The 25,781-nt window shown below is 39.5% G+C and overlaps 1 protein-coding gene across 1 annotated transcript in view; it reads right to left on the reverse strand.

Moving 5' to 3' along the window:
• Positions 1 to 204: 204 nt before the first annotated feature.
• The window catches only part of wipf2b (WAS/WASL interacting protein family, member 2b), a 47,106-nt gene continuing 21,529 nt past the window's right edge, over positions 205 to 25,781 (reverse strand). Inside the window, exons 3-8 of the mRNA XM_073071398.1 lie at positions 23,138 to 23,264; positions 20,802 to 20,933; positions 15,672 to 16,328; positions 7,319 to 7,525; positions 4,288 to 4,389; positions 205 to 3,815 (exon numbers count right to left, since the gene is read on the reverse strand). Coding sequence (XP_072927499.1) covers positions 3,775 to 3,815; positions 4,288 to 4,389; positions 7,319 to 7,525; positions 15,672 to 16,328; positions 20,802 to 20,933; positions 23,138 to 23,264 — 1,266 coding nt within the window. The 3' untranslated portion in view covers positions 205 to 3,774. The remainder of the gene's footprint in view (positions 3,816 to 4,287; positions 4,390 to 7,318; positions 7,526 to 15,671; positions 16,329 to 20,801; positions 20,934 to 23,137; positions 23,265 to 25,781) is intronic.

Consider the following 25,781-nt stretch of genomic DNA (forward strand, 5'->3'; position numbering starts at 1 on the left):
TGTGTGTGTGGAAGTTAAGAGATGTCTGTCTTTTTTCTGCCACCATATGTTTCCAGAGTGGCTGATGAAGTGATAACTCCTGTTAATTCCAAGTGTGCAAAAGGAGCACACAGTTTCCACACACTTATTTCTAATGTTGTGAAGAAAGTTATCTAATTCAGAAAAGCAACTGTCTCAAGAATAAATCACTCTTTAACACTCAGATAAGAAAATTAAAGTGATTATTTTTATTTCAATTGATAATTAACAGAGAACCAAGTCCAGCTGGCCTGCATGATACAGCAATACACAAGGGAATTTAATGCTCTAGTTATTGCAATCTTCATATTTCACATCTTTTTTTGCTTTTATGTATTTCAATCCCACAGAAGAGGCTGCTGTACCATTTAAAGAACTGTGATTACAAAGTTTTGTTTCGATAATCAAGAATTGCATAGCAGGGGAACTACAGCAAACCCTAGACCCATAGTTAGAGCCTTTCTCAATACCCTGCACTGATTAACCATAGGAGGGGGACTGGCAATCTATTACATTACCACAAAGAAAAAAAAATCAAGACAATAAATTAATCCTGCTAAACAAAAATTTAATAATAATAATGAGGTTAATTTTGTTTTTTAAAAAAATTCAAATGCAGAGTACCCACCATGTTTGAAGGAAAAGCTATTGGAATTGCAAGGAAACCCACCACAGGTGGCATCAGATTAGATACATGGCAATATTCACAGGACTCAAAACAGGCAACATTCATGAAAGGGAAAATCCTCCTGTCCTTTAATTTTTGTGCGCGTACGTAAAAGAGCAAAACTAAGCAACACAGAAATGCCAGTGCATTCTGTAAGGCACAATGTTCATGGCAACTGCAGCGTAAAAGGAAAAAAAAACAGAAATCATACAAATACTGGACCTATACTGGACTGGCATATTACATACACTAATGAAACTGATGCTATGTGTACCAATTATGAAGCTGGGATATTATGTACAGGGTACTGGCACGGTATTACATGTATTGGTACTGTTATCAGTGTACATGCATCAGCACCAGTGCCAATATTGCACATTTCAAAACTGTCTTCCAAATCCCAGGTCCCAGTCTGGTATACTGAAACCTGGGACCACTAACAAAACCCATACTTGCCACAAAACTAAGTTATCTTAAAACTCACAAAGCCTACTCATTATTTGTTAATGAACCTTCTGTACAATGCATCCACTTATCTTTTTCCTTTTCTGTTGTGCGCTAGGTGATGAAAATGGATACTAGATTTTCAGCAAGAAACAAAGACATTACAAGGAACAGACTGTTCTGTGGAATGGTCACCAGAGTTAATGTTTCATGTGATTATTATACAAAAACTATTAATTTTTTTTTTTAACTACACTATTGAAATTGCAGCCAGAGCAAATGCTAACACATAGTGTTCATTGATACCAAGACAGAAATGGCATGGAGCGTCAGCTTAAATTGCATGCATTTGTACAGTACAGAAATTATCCTGCCGTAATGTCTAAACTGTAGGATAATGATGAGTATATTTGAGTACATCTACTGTACAAACCAGCGAGTCAAAATCTTACAAACCATCCCATACACAATGGAACAATATTTAGTGCATTATATATACACTTTATTTTCACATTACCTGCCAGTGAAATTTTACAATTGTGAAGTTTAAGTAACGTTACACATAGGAATGAAAATACCTCATTCATCTAAACAGATACTTCAAGATCCATGTACAGTCCAAATAATTGATGTCACTAAAACTGCAAAACAGCGGGATTCTCTACTGGTTTCATGTGCACACTTTTTTTTAAAAAAAATGACAGCCAAATTATTATTTAATTGCACATCCGTTCAGTATTTCTGCATGCACATCAGAATGATGCTGAGTAATACATTGTTGGGTGTGTTTTATTCATGAGAAGGATCAAGAAGCACTGTTGTGTGCAGCAGCCCTGTGAAATAGGTGTTTCCACACTGATCAAATGAATACAGCAATGTACCAGTGCAGACTCTTCTTCCTTTTTAACGTAGGTGCATTCAAACAGTTATATGAATTATATGATATATATGCAAAATATGGCTCTTGTGCTATGCCAATTAACAATGTTTTGTTGCGTACATTGGCAATGGGGTTAACTTCAAATTCTACTGTTTAACCTACAAGTTAGACAAAGGTTAAACACATTGTTTACTGTATATAATACTTTAGAATTTTCAGGACTGTTCTTTATGCAGTTTTTTTTTGGGGGGGTCACAGTTTTACCATGGAAACAATAAACTAGTAGCCATTTGCAGACAAGGCATTTCAGCATTGTTTTTACAGCATTATCAGTGTTCGTTAAAACAAACTGAATGACTCAGTCAAGTGGGAATATAATGCCATATCAACATTAACTGACTCAAGAAATGTTGATTAAAATATTTAAAAACAAAATAAATCAACACAATCAATTGGTACAGTTCTATATATCCTATACCTCCTTTATATAAGCTATAATCTTGAACAACAAATTTCACAACAGGTGATATTAAATCTGATTTGGAATCCAATTCTGAAAAACAATTGAAATGAAAAATGCAAACTGTTCTACAGATTACACAGTATCTCTGAGTTTCAAATTTAACCACGTCCATGAAATGCAGAGAGGTGGGTGGTGGTGGTGGCAGGACTGGAAGAGATTGCTTATGGAAGAAATAATTTTTCCTATCATTAGAGATTTAGACTCACTGGTAATGTAGCACTATGCACAAAATCTATAAGAGAAAAGTGTACAAAGTTCCCAGGAACAGCTTGAAAGAGCCACATTACAAACACAAAAAAACCCACCAAATTCAAAGTGCTTTGGCCAGAAGTGATATCTCAAAAAAAATGCACAGTGCATTTCAGTGCTCGTACCTAGCACACACCAGAACATCACTGAGGTCCAGATGGACACCTTTCATACTCAGTATGTGCCTGGGTAATGACTCACTCAGGCACAATACTACATCATGAGCAATGCTGCTCCACTTTGAAGGCAAAACATTAACCATGGAAAGATTATGCAAACAAAATCAGCCAGTCAGTCATCCAGGAAATAGTGTCCTCCATTAACCCCACCATATCTAATTCACAAATTCTGTACAACTTACAAGGAAAGAATAACAATGATTACTATAGCTCCTGTATGTGAAGCGTAAATACATAAAAATAAATCTGGTACTGACGGCATGACATGTATAAGGCAAGGACCAGATAGATATCAAAGTAAATTTATTTTTAAAAATGTGTGGGAATATTAAGTCTTAACCAACTGGTCTTTATTTACCCAATAGTGTTCCATGTCTCTACCACTCTACCAGAAGTCCAAGGATAAAATTAAATGAATGCTAAAGATTCAGTTTAATCACTGAATAAAGACCAAAACAAATTATTCTACGTGTTTCAATTTGATTTGTAGTGTAACTCAAACATGTCATTCTTGGATCGTTGGTAGCTGTAAACATCTAATAACCCATCAACTTAAATAATCATCTCATTCCAGTCAATGTTCCATTAGCTCAGCCCAATTGCAATGAGAACTGCTGGAGCTGAAAGATGTGAAGGTCAAAAATGAACCTTGGAAATCTCAGATTAGAATGCATGCTCTAAGCAGATCTGGAGATTTTGCCTCAATGTAGTGAAATAGATAAGGATCTTGAGCTGCACACCAAGAAAAGAAAGGAAGCTAAAGCATCAGTCTTCCAACAGGGGATGCAGGAAATAACAAAACCCAGATGACAGATCACCTTGCAACGGGTGGCAGAGGTGGTGCCCCTCGAACAACTGCAAGAAATGGAAACAAAAATGTGTCAGTTCATGTCCTGAACAAACAATAAAGAGGATTTTGTACCTCAAAGATTGGTTAGCTACAATGCTATGTAGAAGCTTGTGCACAAGATAAATTATTTTATTCTTCATCCACCTGAAGATAATAATTTAAATGGAAAGCTGGGCCACCTCCTGGGCCTTGTGCACAAACTACAAATAGGATCTGCACTCACACTCAGTTCAGTTTTCAAAGGCTCTATTGGCTGCATTTTATGCTTTCTATTCACAGGTTTATCTGTCCTCTGCTTCCTTGCAACTTTTTCCCCTCCATTTGTAGCTTTCCCAGTTCTGACAAATGATCATTGACTCTTTCCATCTCCATAGGTGCCACCCATACTCCCTTTGGCTCATTTTAATGACACTGATTTGAGGGGTGGTTCAGTACTCATGTAAAGTAGGGATCCTTGCATATTGATTAAACACTCACCTCTGTTCATCTTACTTGGGTATGTTTTTTGGAAATGCCGATACTCCTCTGGTGCAGGAAAATCTTCAATCGGGTGAAAGCAGTATTTTGATTCAAAGTCATCTAGAAAAGAAACGTTTTGTTTTAAGAACTGTGAGCTATCGTGATCTGAAATGTCAAGATTTTCTCCCTCATTGATGCTGCTCAACTTGTTGAGTGCTTCCAGCATTTCAAGCTTTTGCTTGGGTTAGTACTAGCCTGGGTAAATGAAAATTGCCCTGTTGAAAAGCCAGAGAACTGAACAATATTCAGTATCATTAACTCTTCAGTTCCAATCAGATTATAAAGGTGTGTGGACTAGAAGAGCATTGAACTCATCCTAGCCTGCCTAGTCTTAACTGCAGGAACCAGTTAAATTAACAGTCGTTTGCTATTGCCAAACTTTTGTTAATGTACAGAAATGGTTAAAAGCAGAGGAAAAATGATTCAGTTTTCAGACTGAACAGTAGCATAGTGGTTAGTGCAACACTTCACAGAGGCAGTGATCGGTATTCATTTCCCACAAATGCCTACAAGGAGGTTGCAAGTTCTTCCTCTGGGTGGGTTCCTTCTGGGTGCTGTGAACTCCTTCCACAGTGATGCAACCAGTTAGCAAACTTTTAATGGTACACCTGTAGAAACTTGATGGTCTTTAGTGGCATACCAAATCTCCTAATGAAGTATACCAACTGGAGTTCCTTACTCATGATTACATCAGCATGTTGGATCCAGGAACTTCAAGCTGCTCACCCTTTCCACTGTTGACCCCTTGATGAGGACTGGTGTGTTCTCTCTACTTCTTCCTGAAGTCTTCAATCAATTCCTCGCTCTTACTGACGTTGAGTGCAAGGTGGTTGTTGCAACATCACTCAACTAACTGATCTATCTGACTCTTGTATGCCTCCTTGCTACCATCTGAGATTCTTCCAACAGTTGTGTTATCTGCAAACTTAAATATGCCATTTGAGCTCTGCCAAGACACACAGTCATGGCTACAGAGAGAAGAACAATGGGCTAAGTACACACCCTTAAGGTGCACCTGTTTTGATTGTTAGGGAAGAGGAGATTTAACATCATCTGCACTGACAATGAGGAAGTCAAGAATCCAGTTGCAAAGGGAGGAACAAGGTCCAAGTTTTGAAACTTGTTGATTAACAGTTGATTAGGGGTTAATGGTGCTGATCACTAAGCTGTAATCAATAAACAGCAGCCTGCTGTAGGTATTGCTTTTGTCCAGGTGGTCCAAGGCTGAGTGGAGAGCCAGTGAGATTGCATGTGCTGTAGACTTGTGGTGTAAGCAAACTGCAGTGGGTCCAGGTCCTGGCTCCTGCCAGTTGGTTGGCACAGGTTTACTGTGCCTTGTCAGGTACACCAGTGGGGCCTGATGCCTTGAGAAGGTTCACCCTTTAGAAGGATGTTCTGATGTGTCAGCCTTCAAGGTCACCAGATGCTGCAGGGATACTCAGAGGTGTGGCTTTCTTTCTTTCAAAGTGTGCATAAAAGGGATTGAGCTCATTGGGGAGTGAAATATCACAGCCATTTATGTTAGGTTTCACCGTATAGGAAGGTGGTGTTGGGAATAGAGCTTACCTGTATGGGGAGGAAGGGGATATCCAATGGACAGTCACTCTGGCTGGCTCTCTCATAACTCCTATTGGTTGCATATGCAGCACTAGGCTGGGCAGCCATACTGGGCAGGAATTGACACTCCATCAGAGGGAGAAACTAAGGTTTAAAATCAATCCACAAATTTTTTTTTTCTTTTACATTTAATTTTTTTGTTCCTCTGTCTGAAAACAACACCCCAAGTAAACTCGTGAGCACCTTTATTCCACATCAAGTTACATATGTGAGAGAGAGTTGACAAAATGTAGTTCTGTAATATGAGACTATACCTTGAAATCCTTCCTGCCAGGAAGAACGTATTGTCCAGTACTGATTTTATGTCCTGCAGACGTCTGCTCTGAAAGCTAGATTAATTTCTCTGCACATTGTCCTGCTGTATTTGGGAATGAACCAGCGCAACTTAGGTTAGTCAATGTCAATCGATAGCAGTTGATCTGGGTTGATCTTAGTGGTAAAGGTTACTTTTCGTTCTATTAACCTATACTGGAAGTATGGACAAATATTTCCAAAAGGGCAGTGACTTTAACATAGTGTCTCACAAGTAAAAGTGCTACAAGTTTCTGATTCCTACTTGTCAGATCAATCCATTTCCATTTTGTTAAGGTCTTCTTTGTGTATACAAATGCTCATGGAAGAGTGACAGCTGAGGATAAATATAAGGAACTATTGTCTCAAAACATTTCAAGATATTTCCATAAATAAAACTCATCCTATGCCATTGTCCATATTTTATATGGGAATATAGGATGATGAGAACAGATTTGATAGAGGTGCACAAAATTATGAGGAACATAGGGTCAATGCAAGCAGCCTTCTTCCACTGAGATGGGGTGGGAGGGGGAGACTAGAACTAGAGGTCATAGGCTAAATGTGAACATTTATGGGGAACATGTTCACTCAGAGAATGAAGAGTGTAGAACTAGCTGCCAGCAAAAGTGGTGGATGTGGGTTCACTTTCAACATTAAAGAGAAATTTGGATAGGTACATGGATTGGAAAGGTATGGAGAGGATCGGTCCAGGGTGCAGGTCAATAAGACTAAGCAAAATAATAGATTGTCATGGACTTGATGGGTCAAAGGGTCTTGGTTCTGTGATGTAGTGTCCTATTAATCTATAAAATGTATCAAATAAACAAGTGATAGAAACATTTCAAAAAGCACCATTTCCAATTGGAGAAGGGAAGTTTACAACAGATCAGCAGGTACATTAAAACAGGAAAACAGGAGAACGAAGAGAACCAGTCAACAGTTTTGGTGGAGGAAGGTACTGAGATATTGGGAACAGCTGTCTGGTTGGAAAAGATACACAATATTTTGCAGACACATACACAGGTAATTGAGAAATTTAGAAACAGCTGCTATTTGGCATTCTTAGCCCCACTGTTACCTAGGAATGATTTGGAAGATGATCCAACAGGGTCCCTGTGTCCATTTCGTAAAGGTGGTGGTGGAGGAGGGGGTGCAGGAGTCCGCATTGGAGGTGGAGGTGGCTTGCCTCGATGTGAAGGGTCTGAAGAGGGCGTCCTATAGGGTGGCAGCGGGGGAGGGGCTTCTCGGGCTCCGTTCCGCATTGCAGGGGGCGGTGGTGGGGGAGCTGTGGAATACAAAATTAAACACAGTTCTGTCTGCTGCCAGATAAGGAAATACATCATGATTAAATTCCAACAGCTTGTTAACTATATAAAAGAACAAAGGAAAAAGTGAGGAAGAGTTAACCCTATTAGATTTGGTGGTGGACACTGTGGACAAAAGAAAAAGATTAAAATCAAAATACAAACTTGACAAGATACATCAATTTGGTCTTAAAATCTATCAAAGTAAAATGCTGCCCCATTTGTGCTTCCCTTCAGATAATCTGCATAGGGCAGATCATCAATAAAACCAAGTGCATGATATTATGCACTCATCAAGATTCAAGTTTATCACATGTACATCAAAACATACAGTGAATGTGTTATTTGTGTTAGAAACCAACACCTGATCGTATGCTGGAGGCAGCCCGAAAGTGTCACCATACATTCCAGAGCCAACATAACATGCCCACAATGCTCAGAACAGCAGCACAGCAAGCCTATTCCTCCCCCTCACCCACACACATACAGTCCTCTAATCCCAAAACAGTCTGTCTTCTTCAGCCTTCAGTGAACTCAGATTTGGCTGTGGACATGCAGACATTGGGTCTTTGACTACCCCCTCTGCAGACCTGGAGGGGGTCACATTATGCTTCATCAACATTGGTCTGCCAGTCTGCACTCACTATTGCCATCTCCAAGTTTTTTCAAACAAGTGTAACTGCTTATGGATATGACCTGCAAGGTCAGCATCCTGTAGTTATTGCTGGATTATTACTGCTGAAGAATGGGACAGAGCAACTTCTGATTGATGCAGACATATAGGGCCCTGCTTAACAAGAGCTTATTAAAAATAAATCCTTGTGCCCAAAGCCATTCTTTTCATCTCATCAAGATTATTCTCCTGAATAATACAGATTGAAAAGTTTGAGGCAGTTTGCTTTCTGAATAACCCACAGTAATCTTATGATCCAAACAGTTTTGAGGGGAAAAAAAAGTCCAGAAAAGCCAGGCACCTAGGATACTTTAATAGGAACATCAAAAGGGGTCTAACTTTCTTTTTAAAAAAAAAGGATAATTATTACTATAGTGCCCTGCTGTTTGGGACAGATCAGAGCTAAATCCAATGCCAACTACTGAAAGACTGCTAAACACAACGTTAAAAAAGTCTTGAGATGTTTGGGAAAAAAAAGAAAATATTGCATTTATATTGTAGCTTTCATGGCCATTTCAGGTCATCCAAAGTTCTAAACAGCTAACAAGATACTTACAAAGTGTTGTAATGTAGGAGATTCAGCAGTTCATTTGATCATTTCAAGCTCCCGCAAACCATGTGATAGTGTTCAGATGATCTATTTTAATAATGTTTATTGAGAGATGAACATTGGCCAGCAGAGCAGGGCAATGTCCCTTGTTTTTCTTTAAAACAGTTCCCACAAAATCTTTGAAGAGATAGTGCCTCCATTGAATATCTCAACTGAAAAATGGAGTCACCTACAAGACAGCACCACCACAGAGCAGCACTACAACGTCCACTGACAGCTATTCTGTACTTAAGTCGAATAAACATTGTAACCATCGGTCACAATTAAATCACAATATTAAAGCACTAACAATCTAGTTACAGGCTTCCCCTGCTATCCGAAGGTAAAGCGTTCCTATGAAATGGTTCGTAAGCCAGAATGTTGTAAAGTGAATAAGCAATTACTATTTATATGCGAAAAATGTGTGACCCTACAAAATCATGCCAAATAACACACAAATCTTAAATTAACAGTAACATATAGTAAAAGCAGGAATGATATGATAACTACACCGCCTATATAAAGTAGAAATACTTTTCTGCAATCATTGTAGCACTGTCTAGCGTAGCGTATAATCTCACTACGTACCGGAAGCAGTCTCACCAGAAGCAGCCTCTCCAGTAACCTTTAAGCTATGAAGCTGCCAAATCATACCAAATAACACGTAAAAATACACAGTCTATATAAAGTAGAAATAATGTACGTAGTGTAGTTTCACTTACCGAAATCGGGAAGACAGCGAGCACACTAATGATGGTGTGTTAGGCTGAGTCGGAGGTTGGGGTGCTCGGCAATTTTTTTCCAATAAATTGCAGTTTTGTCACAGTTAAACATTTGCTTATACGAATAACCACCTTCTGAAATTATTTTCTTCAGTTCTGCTGGGAACTTTTCGGCAGCTTCAGTATCAGCTGAAGCACTCTCTCCAGTAAACTTTAAGCTATGAAGCTGCCCTCACCTCAGAAACCGATCAAACCACCCATGACTACCTTTAAATTCCACTTTCGTAACATTTTCATCACCATCGTCCAGTGCTTTCTGTTTCAGCTTATTAAAAAGACTGACTCATTTCTCCTTAAGTATAAGATAACTTAAAGGAACACCACGCTTTGTACACCCACCAATCCACTCAAGCAATAGACTTTCCACTTTATCCATTACTGGATGCCAACTAAGAGAGACCACTTTGCTACGAGCAGAACCAACAGTAACATTGGCAGCTTTCAAGATTCTCTCTCTGCGTATAAGTAGAGCAAATGGTTCAACACACGGACAATGTCCTTACTTCATTCACCACAATTGAAACGCTTAATTATGTCTAGTTTTACGCCAAGTGTAACACCCTTACGAGCTCTTTTAGGCTTTTCCAATATCTTAGAACTCATCTTGCTAATGGATGCACAAAATAAATCGACATAAAGCACAGATACTCAGAGGTACATGCTTAAGCAATGGCAGCTAGAATGCAGTTCCGGGGCAGGAGCTTGTCTGCTTGGAGTGCGTACTGCCCTTCTTGCGCGCACTGCCTTCTTGCGCGCACTGCCTTCTTGCGCGCACTGCCTTCTTGCGCGCACTGCCTTCTTGCGCGCACTGCCTTCTTGCGCGCACTGCCTTCTTGCGCGCACTGCCTTCTTGCGCGCACTGCCTTCTTGCGTAACAGTGAAAACACCTTCTGGAAGCGAAAACAAGTAACAATGTAGGCCTTTCATAACAGTGAGATGTCGTAAAGTGAACGTTCAAAAAAGGGGGCCACCTGTACTGCATGCTATATATTGCACTTAAATTAACTATACTGTATATAATATACTCAAATCTGATTTTTTTTTAAAAAAAAGGCCTGAAGGTTATGGAACTAACCAATACTAGTATTTTTGGTCTTGTGACATGAAGACGACTATGAGAATCATTGCAAAGGTATTCATTCTGCTTGCAAGACATTACCTACATCCACTGTTTCTAACATTCACAAAGGCTCAAAAAGCAGCAAACAAATGACACAAGGCTCAAGGTTGAGTTCTTGAAAATCTTCCGTATGTCAAAGTAATACACTTTCTCCCCCATTCAACTGAACGCAGGAGGTTTCAGGCAATGCCAGCATATACTACCCTTGCAGAGGCGCTTGACCATTCGTAGAGTCACAAAGTTACAGAGCATGGAAACAAGCTCTTCGACCCAACTTGTTCATGTTGCCCAAGGTGCCTTCCTGAGCTAGTCCCATTGGTCTGCATTTGGCTAACATTTCTCTAAATCTTTCCTATCCATGAACCTGCCTAAGTGCCCATAGCTCCCTGGAAGTGGCTATACAGATTGATAGAGTAGTCAAGAAGGCAAACTTGGTTGTTTTCTCTAGTGGTGGAGGCTGACAAGAGGTTTACAAGGTGAGAGGCATCAAAAGAGTAGACAGCCGTTATCTTATTCCCAGGTTTGAAACATCCAATACCAGAAGGCACACACTTAAGGTGAGAGGGAGCAAGTTCAAATGAGATACACAGCACAGTTCCCCACCCCCCCCCCCCCCCCACCCACAGCCTGGAATATACTGCCAAAGGTGGTGATGGAGGTAAAAATGATAGTGACATTCAAGATACTTTTAGATAGGCACGTGAATATGTAGGAAATAGAAGGATATTGCATAACAAAAGGAATTAGTTTATTGGGCATAAGATCGCTGAATTTAATTAATTCTGCACAACACTGTAGGAGAAAGGGCCTGTACGATGTTCTTTTAACATATTTTAATTGCATCTGTCTCTACCACATCCACTGGCAACTCGCTCTATAACCCCACCACACAATGTGAAAAACTTGTCTCACATCCCCTTTAAAACTTTCCCCACTCACTTTAAACATTTGAGGGCATTTAAAGAGCTAACAACATGAGGTGATTCTGCAGTCACTGTAGGTCAGACCAAAGATGTTGGCTTCATTCCCCCCCACACCCCATGGTCAAGATAACTAAGAATCTGCTGAGCTACTCCAGCATTTTAGTGAGTGCTACACCAAATGTTGCTTTTCCAAATTTAAGACTTAACTGGATTTAAGTTCCTTAGTTGCTATGGCGGAATTTGAACTTGGGTGCCTGAAGTATTATCTCACACCTCAATTTAATGACCAAGAATTTAACCAGAGTGCTTCTCCATACTCTTTCAGCATTACAACCGACCCAAGTCACTCAAAATTAAAATACAGAAATTATATTCTTAATTTGAAAGCTACTTTTCAACTTCAAAATATGCAAGTACAAAGTATCTGAATAATTATCAAAACTTCCTTGATGATGTATTTTTGTTATATCTTTGTTGTAAAATTTGTTCTCCTATGGAAAGAGAAAGGGGAGATGAACCATTAAAATGAAGGAAAAAGGATACTTCATACATGTCAGCTTAGTTATGGGGTAGTGACAAGCCTATCACCAGGGACAAAATGACACAGGCTTTATGTAGGAGCACATGAAGGAGAGTCAGCATGAAAATGAAAGACTGACATCTGTCAGATCTGTTGGACTTTCTGGATACTGTCATTAACACGGCATGGATTCTGGGAATATTTATATATGGGCTTTCAGGTGATATTTAATGAGATTTTGCTCAAGAGATTGTAGCTAAAGTAAAGTGGACCCAATTAGAAGGAACATTCTGATATATTATCCTAACGACAATTCACAACACTTTTTCAAGTGAATCTCTAACTGTAAGCACACATACTGCAAACAGCCTGAATGGATACTGCAGTTTTTCTAATGTTTCTTAAAAAGACATACCCAAAAATCTGGTCAAGGATCCTTTTAGCAATTTTTATTTTCTTGAATTGTACTTGGATCACAAGAGGAAGTAATATGTAAATTACCGTACTCTTGCATAGCAATCCAGCAAAAGACATGCAAGAAAATTATTGCTGTTTTATTTATTTGGCTTGGACAAAGCCCAAAGCTCTTTGAAAGGCTCCCCACAAACAGCCATCAGGAGCAACAATCTGATGCACAGCAAGGTGGCACCTTTCAGGTCTAAGAATAAACTACTTCTCAGTTGCGATTGGCAACAATTTTAAAATGTTTTTTCCTATTCCTATAGGCATCATCTGTGCCTCAAAGCCTGCTCTACCATTCAATAAAATCATGGTTGATCAGATTATAATCTCAACTCTACATTCCTGCACATCATTATATCTTTCATTCCTTGACCTTGCTGCTCATTAAGAATTTTCCTGGCTCTTCCTTGAAGATATTCAAAAACTACTTTCATTTCCCTTTGAGGAAGCGGATTGATTTCACTGGCTAGATGTCCTATTCTAGTGACAAGGCTGTCTGCCTCCAAATAAGTTTCCCAAAGGAAACTACAGATTCATTGCAAAGGACATTTTTGTTTAGGTACCATGTTAAAATCAAAGTTGCTATACTTATTCTGTTTTTTTTTTAAATGGCATCATAATACTAAAAGCCCTTACCTCCATTTTTCAGTTAATCTTGGAAGACAATTTTCTTTTTAATGTAATGGAGAACTTCAACATTCGTCAATAATGACAGCTTGGTAGCAACGCCAGGCGAGTCCTGAAGGATAGTCACCAACTGCTACAAACCCAAGATAAGAGGTAGCACTACCTCAATCTACCCATGGCAAATGCACAAGTCCTTATAAAGAACAAGTTTCATTTCAGATTCAGTACATCTTCGTGGAACGACAACTGTGCTTAAAAAATATAGACTCAGACCAACTCAGACAGCTCAAACCATGAAGCAATGTGAATCATCAACAGCAGCAATGTACACCATCATATTCTGTAACCACAAGCACAAGAGATTCTGCAAATGCTGGAAATCCAGAGCAAGGCCTGGCATTTCTCTAACACTACCATTACAGACAGACCAAGGAATTGGTTCAATGAGTACAAAAGTGGATGCTTGTAAAAGCACACAGATTTTCTAAACATGAGGTGTTAGCAGGAAGGTGCAACATAATGCATGCTAAAAAGTATGCAACATACCGGTATATTCAATCTTACAACCAGTATATCAAATTAAATATCTGCAGTTCTGTCACATCTAATTATGAATGGTGGTGGGCAATTAAAATAGCTAACTGGAGGTAGCTCCAGACATATCCCTATCCTTAATAATGGAAGCACACACCATGCAAGTGCCAAAGGCTGAAGCATTCACAGCCAGACTCAAGACAGAAATTCTATTATGACAATTCATTTGTGCTTCAAGACCTCCATCAGCATGTAAGCCAGTCTTCAGCCAATTCAATTCATTCCATGTGACATCAAGAGTAACTGAGAACATTGGTTATACCAAAGATTTAAACTACAGTACTGAAGACCTGAACTCCAGAACCCGCTGTGCCATGCTGCTCCAGTAGTTACAAAAAAATGGCACCTACCTACAATGTGAAAAATTGACTAGATATGCCTGGTACACAGAATGCAGGATAAATACATTCTAGTTAATTACTACCAAAGCAACCTATGCTCAAAGTAATGGAAGGTTTCATCAACAATACTAATATATAGTACTTGCCCATTAATAAATTGCTCACCAATGCAAAGATTCAGTTTCATCAGTATCACTCTAGTCCTGACTTAATCTACTCCTTAGCCCAAACAAGCCGAATTGCAGAGGTGAAATGACACATCAAGTAAGTGTGTGATCAAATGTGACACCAAGAAGCTTTGATAAAAGTCAGCTAGCATAGAGTGAAAACATTCCAATGACTGGAGTCTGATCAACACATAGAAAGATAGTTATGGTTTTTAAATGTCAGTCATTCTAGCCCCAGGACATTACTACAAACATACCAGGTAATAATAATCACTAAAAAGAGAGCCAAAACAGCCACTATCGATATGCCATGAACAATAGTGTCATTCACCAAAGTCCTGCAAACGAACAGTGGCCAGAAATTCAAAAGGGGTCAACCACAAAATTGCAATAGCCACAAGACATACCCATGACTGATATCCTGCAGCAAGTGACTCGATTCCTGACACACTAAACTTTTCTGCAATTTATAAAGGCATAAATCAGAGGCTTGATGGAAAATTGCACTTGCCCAAATGAGTATAGATCCAACAACACCAGAGCAGCATGACACTTTGATAATTAAGCTTACTTATCTGGTGTGCCATTGACTAATCTAAACATTAAATCTCTACATCATCAGTACAAAGGCTGTAGTGTGTATAATCTACAAAACGTAGTGCAATTATTTACACAGGTCATTCCAACACCACTTTCAACTGTCAACCACTCCCACCAAGGTGGCAAGGGCTTCATGGAATACCAGCATCTGCAGATTCTTCTACAAGTCACAAACCAATCTAACTTGGAAATATTGCACTGTTCTTTCACTATCATGGTGCTAAACTGGGAACTAACTCCCTAACAACATTATTGGTATCACTTCACCAGAAGGACTGCAACAGAGCAAGGTGGCAGCTCATCATCACCTTTAAAGGTACTTAAGGATGGGAAACAATTGATGGCTTTGCTGCAATTGGCAGATCTTGAACTATAGATAAATAACAATCACAGCTCTCTGACACAAGTTACAGCATTTCACAGGCCAATATTAACTGCCTGCAAAACAAGACAACCTCTCTTATAGAGTACTGGAAATGGATAAAACATTCCAATCTGAATCTATATTGCTCACGACCACATGCAGCATTTTTTGGCTTTATAACAGTTAATCAATTGATCAGCATCAAGAATTCAATTTGAAATTTTCACACATCAAGGAAAAGACCACTTTTTAAAACCAGTCCGCATCAAGCTAGCTCCTTTTAAGCTGCAGCCAACAATTTTATAGATTACCAGTGTGTCTCATTACCAAGTATCATCTATTCTCACTGAATTTGATGTTCTTACCTGCTCCTCGATTTGGAGGATCCCTGGCAGGTGGTGGTGGTCTGTTCTGGGAGGGTGATGGAGATGGTGGAGGAGGTGCAGCTCCCCGCAATTGTCCGGCTGACTTTCGCGATAATGAATTGTGTCTCTGTGGCAATTCCGGGGCAGCCTCGCTCCCAGGACTAGAAGGGCCATTATGCACAAAGGGAGGTTGCCTGTAGGGTGGAGGAGGGGGTGGCAAAGGTTGGGTCTGAATATTACTGAGCCGTGGATTAATTGGTGATGGTGGAGGTTTGACAGAAGGAGGGGCAGGAGGGCCATCTCTATTGCCAGGTGTCTTTTGTCCTGGCGTAGGAGGCAAAGGTTTTTCTCTGTTGTACGATCCACTGGAATGAGTTCGGCTGCTATGCACAGGTGGTGGAGGTGGATTTGTACGTCTTCCAATTGGAGGAGGTGGTGGCGGTGCTGATGCGCTATGCCTTACACCACCAGCACTACTGGGGCGGGATGAGCTGGTAAGATCTGGTAATGAAGGTCGGTGAACTCTTGGCAGCTCCGGTGGAGAGGTTTTACTTTGTGAATCAGAATCATCACTGTAGCGGTTGCTACTAGGTGGAGGTCGAGGAGCAGCTGACCTTGAGCCAGGTGGATTTAGTGCTATTTTACTAGATGAAGAATCTGAAAATTGAAACAAAGGGCAATATTTTAGAAGCTACATTCTAGCCTCCTTAAGTTTATTTAGTAACTCAAATGACCCAAGATTAAATGACAGAGTGAGATCTCAGTTAGGCAGCAACAGGAGAGCTGCATGTTAGAATGGAATATTATTCAAATCTTGAATTGTTATCTGTTGCCGCCCAATTTAAAGTGCATGCATATGACTCAAGATAAACGCAGGATCAAAAATAATTTTAATAATCACCATCAAGCCCATTGGGAGAAATCAATTGGACAGAGATGCATCCATACATTTTGGAACTTGCCCTCCAAGACATAAATATTAGTTACAACATAGGGAATAACCCCTCCCTTCCTTAAATGATACCAAGGATCCTTTCATGATTATTTGACAGGTCCAGTGGAGCATCATTTAAAAGATGGCAGCTTTAACAGTGCAGATTTTGCAAAAGGTACTGGATTAGTAAATGAGCCTTAGATCTCTGGAGATAGATTTGAACCCACAATTTTACATAAACCACTTTATAGAAATGATTCAACTCAAAATTTCATGCCGCCTCCACAACATTTGAGACCACACAAAATCATTAGAGTAAAGGAAAATTGAAAACAATTCATTCGAAATAAAATCCTTCACAGTATCTATTTTAAATTTGTTGATCTTTTTCTTTGCAGTAGCTGAAAATCGAAAGCACTTCATTTGCGTCATCATGCTGCTAACCTTTACCCAGCTCTAGAGCTGTGATTGCCAGAAAACCGAACACCAATCACATCAAGTGTACATATACAATCTACAATTACAGAAATAATTAACTCATTTCATATGGTTGATGAAAAGCTGAACTGCTTTAGTAAAAGACTGCTACACCTCCCACTTACACAGGATGTTAGTTATGTAGTTATGCCATGACTGTGGGCGATGAAGGTTTAATGCAAAATGGTAATGAAACAGAATACAAAAACTGTTGTACATTTTTAATACTTCAACACATCCAGAAAATTCTTATGGAAAACTGAGTATCTTAAAGATCTGATTAGAAAAAATGCCTCAGGACTCAGCTGCTGGTGTGCTGGTTTAGATCCAAAACTGACTGCACCTAAGAATCTTCACATAACAGTAAGAGGACCTGTGAAAATGTAGAAATACACAGCAAGTAAAACAACATCCATGAAAGGAGACGAGATCATCTTTCAGAGATGCTGTTCTGCACATCACTGTTGTAACTTGTGGTTACTTGAGTTAGTCACCTTCCTGTCAGCTTTTGCCATTTTCCTCTGACCTCTCTCATTATTAAGGTGTTTTCGCCCACAGAACTGCTGCTCACTGGAAGTTTTTAATTTTGCTATTCTCTGCAAGCTCTAGAGATTGTTGGGTGTGAAAATCCCAGGAGATCTGAGATATGCAAACCACCCCATCTAGCACCAACAATCATTCCTCAGTGAAAGTCACTTAGATCACATTTCTTCCCCATTCTGATGTTTGGTCTGAACAACAACACAACCTTCTGACTATATTTGCATGAGTTTATGTATTGAGTAGCTGCCATATGATTGGCTGACTAACAAGGTGTTTGGTTGCACCTAATAAAATGAGCACTGAGTGTATGTGTTGAATACAATCAGGCATACTCAAAAAAAAACAACTGGTCTTAAAGACTTTACCCTTCCAAATTCTTCACTGGAGTTCAAGACTGGGGTCACATTATCCATACTACAGTAAGATACAACTTCCATTTATAAATCATCTTCAAAGTACTTTATAATCTTTTCACTAGAACAAAAGCCCATTTTACCCTGCAAAAACCCACAGAAGTATCAGCAACCTAATGACTGCTTTATCAATTTTGACTTAGAATGAATAATTATACATATTGGATGGCACAGTGGAACAGCTAGTAGCACCACTATCTTTCAGTGTCAGAGACCTGGGTTTAACCCAGTCCTTGTCTATTTTGTGGAGTACGAGTAGTCTCCGTAACCATGTATACAGTGCCCTCTCGTAACCTAAAGATGTGCGGGTTGGTAGGTTAAAAAATCATTATATATTGTCTCTAATGAAGGCACATGGTAGGATCTGGAAGCAGTTGAAAAGCACACAAGGTAAATACAAAAGTGGAATTAGTTCAGCTGTTGCAGACTCAAAAGGCTGAAGGGCCTGTTCCTGCTATGACTGGTAACCCAACAGACAAAAAAAACCTGAATGGTTATTATTCAAATAGTACCAGGTCCACTCAAAAAAGTCTCTCCCCTTCTTTTTAAACATAAGCATCTCCTTCAACAGTATTACAATCTTTCAATACTGACTCAACTATACAAAAATCTGGTCTTGGATTTAATCCTGGCAATTTTGTTTACTGCTCAGTTTAGTTCCATACCATGCCATGAAGCAGTGAAACCTTTCATTTAAACTCTCCCACTTTTGCATATTAGAATAACTTAATCAAAATACCTTGACCGTTAACATTAATCTTGTTCCTCCACAGGTGAATCCTGACCTACTAAGTATCACCAGTAATATGAGTCAGTTTTAGTGAGATGGCAGCGCACATGGCGGTGGCCATGGCCTCAGTAGCTTCTCCGGGCCCAACCATAGGTGTAATTGTTTATACTTTACACTTTTTTGACGATCACAAGACACTGCTGGACATTAAGAACATCAAGTTCAGCAGGTCTATCCCATCAGCAAGTTGCCCAATAGCAATGGAGCTGTGTACCATGTTGTTGCCTGGACTTGTGGCATACCATTGTTGTGCCAAGGTAGTGTGTGATGCAAGTGATTGTCTTGGGTGTTTTTATTGCGATTGAAGACCCCATTGGACATTAGTAATGTAGAATACTGCCAGTCTGGTTCACTGGCAAGAGCGACGGAAGGGGAGCTGCGTTGCATGGGTTGTTGCACAGACCAGGCAATGCCGCCTATTGCAGCCACCCAGGATACGAGACACCAGAGACTATGTGAGAGAGATCAGAGGCTTGTGTGGGCATGCTGGAATTTGTGCTGGGTTGGGGACCGGTCCCTCCTGTCAGTGCTACCCACAGCAACGTCCCATGCACTATCTATCTACAAGCTATGCACTCAGACTTGGGCAATATTTTTTTTTAGTGAATGTTTTTTTGTTATCGCAACTACATGTACTATACTGTGCATGCTATGTGCTGTTGGTACTGTGTTTTGCACCTTGTCGTTTGGCTGTATTCATATAACCATATAACAATCACAGCACGGAAACAGGCCATTCCGGCCCTCCTAGTCCGCGCCGAACTCTTAATCTCACCTAGTCCCACCTACCCGCACTCAGCCCATAACCCTCCACTCCTTTCCTATCCATATACCTATCCAATTTTACCTTAAATGACACAACTGAACTGGCCTCTACTACTTCTACAGGAAGCTCATTCCACACAGCTATCACTCTCTGAGTAAAGAAATACCCCCTCGTGTTTCCCTTAAACTTTTGCCCCCTAACTCTCAAATCATGTCCTCTCGTTTGAATCTCCCCTACTCTCAATGGAAACAGCCTATTCACGTCAACTCTATCTATCCCTCTCAACATTTTAAATACCTCGATCAAATCCCCCCTCAACCTTCTACGCTCCAATGAATAGAGACCTAACTTGTTCAACCTTTCTCTGTAACTTAAGTGCTGAAACCCAGGTAACATCCTAGTAAATCGTCTCTGCACTCTCTCTAATTTATTGATATCTTTCCTATAATTCGGTGACCAGAACTGTACACAATATTCCAAATTTGGCCTTACCAATGCCTTGTACAATTTTAACATTACATCCCAACTTCTGTACTCAATGCTCTGATTTATAAAGGCCAGCGTTCCAAAAGCCTTCTTCACCACCCTATCTACATGAGACTCCACCTTCAGGGAACTATGCACTGTTATTCCTAGATCTCTCTGTTCCACTGCATTCCTCAATGCCCTACCATTTACCCTGTATGTTCTATTTGGATTATTCCTGCCAAAATGTAGAACCTCACACTTCTCAGCATTAAACTCCATCTGCCAACGTTCAGCCCATTCTTCTAACCGGCATAAATCTCCCTGCAAGCTTTGAAAACCCACCTCATTATCCACAACACCTCCTACCTTAGTATCATCAGCATACTTACTAATCCAATTTACCACCCCATCATCCAGATCATTTATGTATATTATAAACAACATTGGGCCCAAAACAGATCCCTGAGGCACCCCGCTAGTCACCGGCCTCCATCCCGATAAACAATTATCCACCACTACTCTCTGGCATCTCCCATCTAGCCACTGTTGAATCCATTTTATTACTCCAGCATTAATACCTAACGACTGAACCTTCTTAACTAACCTTCTTAACAATCATGTATGATTGAATGACAATTAAACTTGAACAACTACTTAAAAGGAACCAATATCCATACACAACCGCAGCAAACAACTACTTAACCTTTTTTTTAAAAAAAAGGGAGCTCACACAAAGTACCTGAATTGTCTCTGTGTGCAATAGGCCGAAGCTTAGGGACTCCACCCTGAAACAAACCACCCATTGGACCTGGACCACCAGATGCTGACCCAGAACCAGGTCCTCCACCACCTCCTCCTCCTCCTTTAAGACCTTCAGAAAAGAAACAAAAAGACATTAAGTAAACGGAAAGCAAATTCACCATTTTTGGATTCAGTGATACCCAAAGATCTGGTGTACAAGTGAAAACTGTTTAAGTATAAATCAGCAAAAAAATGTTTTGCATCTTGGCCCCAAACACATTTTTCCCCCGCATTAATGTCTGGTTGAATGACAATTAAACTTGATATTGATACATTACTTTTAGGTTACCATGGTGAAAGAGAAATTTCTAGTCCAGATGGTTCAAGTGCTGAAGTTGCAAAAGAAATAGGGATGCAGAATGCATATTGGATTACAGAATTTTGATGTGCTGTAGTTCACTAGCTTTACAGATGGAAGTTTGGCTTGAACTGTAACACAATAATTGAACCTGAATCCAATTAAAAGTATGGATGATAATTTCAGAAGTAAACCAGTTAAAGAAAGAATTGTTGGCAAGGGGTGGAGCTAGAGATAGTGATATTAGTAGAAATATGTATCAATAAGGCTAGGAAATAGTGATTCACAGAGTACCAAAAATCACTGTCATGATAAAATCAAAAGAGACGTCTTAAATGCTTAATGTGATAAATCATTGATTGTGCAACATTTATAAAATCTGCACCTTTAGCACAATCTGGTTTGTTGTAAATGCACCATTTAATTTGTGTGACATTGCATTTAGTAGTATGCAATGTCAATTCTGCTCAGCTATTTAACAGAATTTAAGCTCCGTTTTTGTAAAATTCTTGGAAGACCCCAAAACATTTGGATAATTTAAAGCAAATACATTGGTAATGAAAGATGGCATTTTCAAGTCTCAGAGAAAATGCAGAGTGACAAAGTGGAAAACTAATGAAGAAAGGCTGGAGTACATTATTTTTCAGGGTACTTGAAGCAGAATACATTTCATATTGCACAGTTGCATTATAGATGAACAATTTTGTTAGTGAATTTTTACATAGTATATTTTATTAAAAGTGATTCTTTAACCTTTTTGAATGAAAATGATATTTGACAACATTTGACAGTGGAAACAATTCCATAAATTTTGTAATTGTCAAATTCACAGGGACAAGTTCAACTTGTATTTCTCTTGGTCAGCAGCAGTTATGACATACAAATTGTAACATTAATCCAGGTTTAGGGTAGCCACCTAAGCAGCAAATTTCATAACATTCTTTTAAATGTCAAAGGGCAAGGAAATCTGAACAATGGCTGAAAATTGGAATTGGAATCGTCACTTCAAATTTCAAGTGTTCTGTCCTGTATGAATTGCAGCAATGCTGGAAGCAACATGTGCAATACAACTACAAACCATGAGGAACTGATGGCTCTGTTGCCAAGTTTGCAGTTGATACAAAGACAGCTGGAGGGGCAGGTAGTGTTGAGGAAAAGGGGAGCAAATTCAGAAATCAGAATTGCAGAGGTACTTGTGCAGGATTCCCTAACGGTTATCTTACAGTTGAGTTAGTAGTAAGGAAGGCAAATGCAATGTTAGTACTGATTTCAAGAGAACCAAAATATAAAAGGATGTATGCTGAGACTCTAGTGGGAGAGACTGGAACCAGAAAGCAGAGTCTTAGAATAGAAGGGTATCCCTTTAGAACAGAGATAAGGAGAAATTTCTTTAGCCAGCCTAGTGAATCTGTGGAATTCATTGCCATAGATTGCTGCAGAGGCCAAATCATTGGGTAGAGTTAAAGCAGAGGTTGATAAGTTCTTGATTAGTAAGGACAAAGGTCACAGGGAGAAGGCAGGAGAATGGGGTTGAGAAATCAGCCATGACTGAATGGTAGAACACTCATTCAGTCAAATTTGGCTCCTATGTCTAATGAAACCATGAACAATACCTTATTCCTTTTCTTTGTACTATTTATTTTAAAATCTATAGCATTTTTTATGCCTGTGCTGCAAAATATATAAAACACATCTTATAAAAAAGCAGTAATAAACCTGACTGATATAATATAGTACTTTGCATCTCTAGTATGATACTTTTAATTCTTCGTTTCAGATAATCATTACAAGGAAGGAGAAAGCATCAGTAGTCAACTCAACATGCTCCCTTCACAGCAGGTCTTAAATTTGAAAACAGAATCAACTATAACGGTACTACTGGAGATTGCCCCACCCCTCCCCCCAGCATCAGGAACTCACCATTACCACTTAATGAAATCCTAGTAATATCACAGCTGGTTACACTTGCTACTTACCTTCAAGATTTGGGGCACTTCTGTCACTAACACTGGTCACTTTTCGAAGTTTGGCTCCCTTTGTGATATCAGATAAGAGTGCCCCTCGATTACGGTGCTCCTCTTTGCTCAATTTTGGTGTACTTGCCTGTCGAAAAAGATTAAAATTAACTGAAAGTATAAGTATGTTGCTCTATATGCCATAGCATGTTACAGTTGATTATATTTATCAAGAAATTCCAATAACCTATTTTGTAATTCCTTTCTAATGCAATATTCCAGTTTCCTAAAACAATCCAAATACTATATGAAACAGTGGTCTTCAACCTCCGGGCCACGGACTGATACTGGGCCGCGAAGCATGCAGGGGTGCAGGGGTAGGCGGAACGCACCCAGCACATCTTTAAAAAAAAAAGCCGAAATAAACAAGCTAATTAATTATGTGCCAGGCTTAAGAAGAACATGGTAACCTGCCTCAATGACCATCAGCTAGTGCTTTGAGAGGTTGTTGATGAAACACCAACACCTGCCCGAGAATCTTTTCCCTACAGTCACAACAGTTCAAAAGCAGATGTCATTTCATTGGCTTTTCACTCAACCCTGGAACATCTAGACAGTGAAGATGCATAGATCAGGATGCTCTTCACTGAATTCAGCTCAATATTCAATACCATCATCCCCTCAAAACTAATTAATAAATTTCAAGATCTAGGCCTCAAAACCTCCTTGTGCAACTGGATCCTTCTCTTCCTTATCTCTAGGCCCCAGTCAGTTCGGATTGGCAATATTTCCTCCACAATCATCATCAGCACAGGTGGACCACAAGGCTCTGTGCTTAGCCTCCTGCTCCACTCAATTTATACTAGTAATAGTGAGGCTAAGCACAACTCCAATGCCATATTTAAGTTTGCTGATGACACCAATATCATTGGGCGAGTTAAAGGTAGTGATGAATCAGCATATAGGAGAGAGATTGAAAATCTGGCTGAGTGGTGCCACAATGACTTCTCACTGAATGTCAGATTAAACAGAGGTTCATGAGCCAGTCTTCATTGGAAGACCAGAGGAGGAGACTGTCAGAATCTTTAAATTCCCCAGTGTTATCATTTCAGAGGACCTGCCCCATGTTCCACACGTCATCTAAAACTTTGACAAACACCTATAAAGATGTGTGGTGGAGAGTATATTCACTGGTGGCATCATGGCCTAGTATGGAAACACCAATGCCCTTGAACGGAATATGTTACAAAAAGTAGTGGATAGATGCCAGTCCATCATGGGTAAAGCCCTCCCCCACCAATGAGCACATCTACATGGAGCGCTATTGCAGGAAAGCAGCATCCATTATCAAGGACCCCCCTCTATCCAGATCATGCTCTCTTCTCACTGCTGCCATCAGGGAGGTGGTACAGGAGTTTCAAGACACACTACCAGGTTCAGGAACAGTTATTACCCCCAACAATCAGGCTCTTGAATCAAAGGGGATAACTTCAATCCCAATTTTAGTCACCCCATCATTGACCTGTTCTCACACCTATGGACTCACTTTCAAGGACTCTTCATCTCATGTTCTCAATATTTATTGCTTATATATTATCTTTCTCATTGAAGTTGCAGTTTGATCTATTATGCACATTGGTGTTTTTCCATCTCAGATGTCTTTCATTGATTCTATTGTTTGTATTTACTGTGAATACATGCAATAAAATCAATATCAAGAACATGAGGTGAAGAGTCCTTACATGTGAGTCCTTTGGTTGTGGCAACAATTCAGTGTTGGGGCGAATGAAGAGAGCTTCAGGGGTACTCCTGAAGTTCTGATGAAGGGTCTCAGCCCAAAACATCAGCAGTTTATTCCACCAGATAGATATTGCTTGATTGCAGAGTTCCTGCAGCATTTTGTGTGTGTTGCTCAAGACTTTCCACATCTGCAGCATTTCGTTTAAATAATCAGCATAAATTTCAAAGTAGGGAGAGACCAGAGGAAAAAAGGATAATGCAAAAGATGTAATAATTTATGCAGTTTCCCAAAAGGATCTGGCAAGATGCCACATAGATTAGAGTTAGAGAATGTGAACTCAAGCCTGCACAGCAAACAGAAGTAACCAGCTTCCAGACAGAAAGCAGAGTACAGATAAAGGATTCAGTTAATAGAAAGTAGGAAGTATCAAGGAAGTTCATCATTTAGCTATTCCACTTTTGGAATGCAATATTTTTTTTTAAAATGTAAACATGGCACAAAGGGGGGGGAGCACTAATTAATCTAGATAATGTGGCAAAAAGTTACAATATGATACCAATAAGCACACTACTTAGAAAATAACAATCTGATGGCCTTTTCAGACAACAAATTCGCAATTTAAAGCAAAGCAGTTTAATAAAGCCATTGAATAAAAAACAATACATACTGCTACAAGATATAATTCTTTTAAAATTAAAGTTCTCTGAGTACATAACTACCATTTTAATTACACTAAAATGCTTTAATGCTTATAAGATCACACCCAAAATACAATGTACAACTCTTGGTGCTGCATCATGAAAAGGAACTAGTGGCTCTGGAAAAGGTACAAAAACAATTTAAGGATGTGAACAGAAATATGAAGTTATACCCAACAGAAATGGAAGAACAATCTTGCTCCTTTTCCCCTCAAGTTATTAGAAG

Source organism: Hemitrygon akajei, chromosome 18 (genome assembly GCF_048418815.1).
Source record: "Hemitrygon akajei chromosome 18, sHemAka1.3, whole genome shotgun sequence".
NCBI lineage: Eukaryota > Metazoa > Chordata > Chondrichthyes > Myliobatiformes > Dasyatidae > Hemitrygon > Hemitrygon akajei.